This window comes from Amphimedon queenslandica, unplaced genomic scaffold (assembly GCF_000090795.2).
Source record: "Amphimedon queenslandica unplaced genomic scaffold, v1.1 AMPQUscaffold_9571_Cont18337, whole genome shotgun sequence".
NCBI lineage: Eukaryota > Metazoa > Porifera > Demospongiae > Haplosclerida > Niphatidae > Amphimedon > Amphimedon queenslandica.
This window is the reverse complement of record NW_003550157.1, coordinates 1-3,898: the sequence shown is the minus strand read 5'-3', so window position 1 is coordinate 3,898 and position 3,898 is coordinate 1. Positions and strand designations below refer to the sequence as shown.

The 3,898-nt window shown below is 37.0% G+C and overlaps 1 protein-coding gene across 1 annotated transcript; it reads left to right on the top strand.

The window, feature by feature from the left end:
- Positions 1-23: 23 nt before the first annotated feature.
- On the top strand, positions 24-899 carry LOC109590732 (uncharacterized). The gene is made up of 5 exons (XM_020006608.1): positions 24-226; positions 279-353; positions 403-545; positions 612-662; positions 717-899. Exons 1-5 carry the CDS (start codon positions 180-182, stop codon positions 779-781), a joined length of 381 nt encoding a protein of 126 aa, XP_019862167.1. The 5' UTR covers positions 24-179; the 3' UTR covers positions 782-899.
- The last annotated feature ends 2,999 nt before the right edge of the window (positions 900-3,898 follow it).

Here is a 3,898-nt window from a genome sequence, read left to right as displayed (position 1 = left end):
TTAGTGAAGATTACTAAAATGTAAAATACTTTACCTTTAACTATGATACAGCGCCTCCATCAAACAGTACTACTAGTGCAAGTGCTACTACTACTACTACTACTAGTACTGATTCTACATCAAGTGTACTAGTGATATCAGCAATAGTTTCAGTTTTGGTTATAGTTGTTACTTTAGTGATGATGATTGTTTGCGTGATTTTTATAAAAATTTATAGAAAAAAGAGGTATCTAATGATGGGGAGCTAGTGTATGCATGTATTAACTTATGTTTAATAGCAGTAAAAGTCATGACATTGATGTAACACCTAATGCAGGCTATGGCATGATTGATGTTGTCAATACAACCACAGAGTGAGTAGTAATTCTACTTTATCAGTGTTAGATCTACTTCTGCTAACAGAAATGAAGATGGAGTTTATGAAAGAATAAAGGATGATCAGGTTTATGAACAATTAGATGAACCTGATCTGCTTGTAGCAAGAGAAAGTGCTGCTGACACAAGTAGCACAAAATATAAAAATACTACTGTGCCTATTGTTAAAGGTATGACTATAATTCTGTTACTTATTAGCGCTACATATCTATCATGCATATAATTTATTATTTTAGCCAGACTAAGTAGCACAACATATGAGAATACTACTGTTCCTCTTGGTAAAGGTAATATTATTGGTTGCTACATATCTATCATGCATACTTTATTCTGCTAATTAGAGTCTGCTAGCTTTCATGAAACAGAGAATGAAGAATGTGTGTATGAACTAACTGATACCTCATAGTAACTTTTTTTTGGTGTGCATTTACCAAGCAAATTTTATAAATGTGCTGCATAATAAATCTTCATACATTATAATAGTTTGGTTTGATTTATAGATCTAATAGTCATTTTCGCTTACACTGGTGAAGCTATAGCCTGACCAATCACACAGACCTAGTCTCGCGTAGCCAGACCCATCCCCCTTTTTGATAATTGGACGGCGGGGGAAGGGACCACCAGACCCTTCCCCTGCCATCCAATTATCGAAAAGGGGGATGGGTCTGGCTACGCCAAGACTAACACAGACCCATTGAAATAACTTACAACCACTTGTGTTATAGTTCTTTTATAGACACTAGATTTGATGTATGTAAAAATCTGTTGCGCATAAGTTGCCTTGCCAGAAATTGATACTTTGATAGTTTACTGTAACTAAACAGTTTACTGGATGCTGTAGACAAAAGACAAACAAAATTCAATAAAAGCATAATAATTGAATTTATGTATTAAAGCTCCAGTCAAGATTGTTGAGTTTATCTGGTCCTACACTCAATAGAGAATAAGAAGTGATAGGTGTGGTTGCAGGGCTAACAATATGAGACAGGTCATCATTAAGATGTGGTAAGCTCAGTTGACTTAATATGATTTTTTTCCATATTGAGAAGGAAAAGGTTTGTACTAGCAAAAAAGTGACTGTGTCTATACCTTGTTGAGCAAAGCCATTGCTATCTTTTTTGACAGCACAGCTGAAGAAAAAAATCTAAAAATAACACAACCCACATTTGGATCCACAATGACAAATTAGATGTGGGCAGTTGCTTGAAAGGCTATTATAACTATTAAGTTGATTATCTTTATCTTTCTTATTTTTTGGAACGGCACCAAGTAAGATTAAGACATGCACCATGCAGTTTTATCATTGTACCCTTCTTTGTCCCTCATTCTATTTTTGCTATTTTCCTCTCTCCATTCCTTGATGGTAATAATACTAGGACACGTGTACTTGCTATTGTTATTCCAACAGTCATTATTCTTGTTGCCATGTAACGTGGTATCAATTGTAAAAGTAAACGAGTTTATGATAGACATTAATTGAGAAACAAAAGGGTTATAGAGGTTAGATCTATATCCCAGATTCCCAGTATGTGTGCATGTTTATCCATACATTGTCATTTGTATTAAAACTAGAACAAAAAAAAAATTTTAATTATTTAGTGTAGGGTTGAGCCTCTGTTGGATTTGAACCTATAAAATGAATTCAAACAAGCCCCTGTAGGGTTGCTGGTTTCAAACTATAAAATAAATTCAAACAAGCCCCTGTAGGGGTATTACAGGTATCCCTCGAAGGTTTCCAATTTCTCTCCATTAAAATAATACTGAGCATGCGCAGTTGGTTGAATTAAAATGGCGTCCAACCACTTGGTGAGTCCATGTGTTCTTGAAAATAACGACAAGAAATCATTTTCTAGAATTACAATGCCAAGCCACACTGCACTAGCGTCCCTGAAACGTAACACAATGGTGCAAAAATCATATTTCTAGGATAAAAACTCTAGGACTAGTTTTTACTTAACTGTGGAAGAAGAACAAACCTGAACATTTGGTGCATGCAGGCATGCATGCATTCATTTGCCGTAAAACTATCTTATGGAAGTTTTTAACTACTTTTTATAACCCTAAACTGTTTTGATGAAATTATAAAGGACATCTGGATTGTCAGATAAGCCGGCCATAAAGAATTTCTAAAGATATTAAACGGGCTCAATGCTTCTGGGATGGCAGCCATTTTGGGGGCGCGATCGTCCAACTCAACCCTACATACCAAGCGCTAGAGCTTGGTAATATTGTTCTTTCCTCATTGTTGACATATGTAGATCTGGTGGCCCTAAGTCATCCAGTGCATGGCATGAAGAAACGGTTTGACATGTGTACAATACTGATGGTCCTACTAATGGAGGTGATGAGAATCAGGTGGAGAGTCTGGTGGTTCATAGTATTCTAATTATAATAGTATAGACCTACTACTGCATAGAGAGATATAATGTGACCAGTGAATAAATTAAATTAATGCTTTTATAAACTTTTTAAGTTAATAATGTCCTGTTTATCACTGTTCTTGTTTTTATTGTTTCCTAAAAATTTTGCCTACGGTATGTTTTGCTGCATTATACTCCACACTGATAGAAGGTGGGTGAGAGTGTCTAAGCATAAGTTTGTAATTACTGCATGTCCAGTAGTGGTGGGCGATATATCGATATTTTATCGATACAAACGATATTTTACGGTATCGATTCGTATCGGTATCGAAATTTTGAAGGAATCTGGATCGATACATTGACCACGCCCATATATTATGGTTAAATAATATTAATAATGAAAATTTTAATAAGTTAATGACGTAATACACACACGTGGATACACGTGCATGAAAACATCGATGAAAACAGTCAATAATAAGGGGTGTGACCACCATAGGTGTGGTCTAAATATTGTATCGAAACTGTATCGATACTCTCGATATGAGCTGATATCGATCGGTATCGTATCGAATCCATTTTGGCCAGTATCGCCCACCACTACCCTGAGGGGGGTGCTCAAGCCCCCTCAGCCCCCCCCCCTAAATACGCCTCTGGTAAGTTGATTCCAAGCATAGCTTGGTAAAAAATAAATTGCTTCTTCCAGAGCTGCAGATCTGCATCTGAGCATGCGCGACCACACCCAAATTTTAGAGCACATGGCAAGCTTCTTTAATTAACAAAATGGCGGCATGCAGCTAAGATGGCTCGATCCAGCAGTCACAGTATCACTTTTTCCTTACTTGAAGAATGATCTGATGGGACATGGACCTGCGCATAGACTGTTGGAGTAGATTGGTGTAAGAATTATTCTTGTAGCACCAACTGATACTGAGATACACACCGACAACTGGATTGACAAGACTTGATTATGAAGATGAAGATGAAGATGATGATGAAGATGAAAAAAGGTGGCTGAACAAAACGGCCGGTTCGCCGATTTTTGACTTTTCGCTTAGACAAGGTCTAGAGCCACGCTAGTGGTACCATTGGATTCCTCTGGTCAAGATAAGGTCCTCTAAGAAGTCTGGTAAGCATAGGAGCTCGTTTTCCCGGTATAGCAG

Coding starts and splice junctions, on each gene's coding strand:
- LOC109590732 (XM_020006608.1), top strand. CDS start 180: ATGATGATTGTTTGCGTGATTTTTATAAAAATTTATAGAAAAAAGAG. Junction 227..278: donor AAAATTTATAGAAAAAAGAG/GTATCTAATGAT, acceptor TATGTTTAATAG/CAGTAAAAGTCATGACATTG. Junction 546..611: donor TACTGTGCCTATTGTTAAAG/GTATGACTATAA, acceptor TTATTATTTTAG/CCAGACTAAGTAGCACAACA.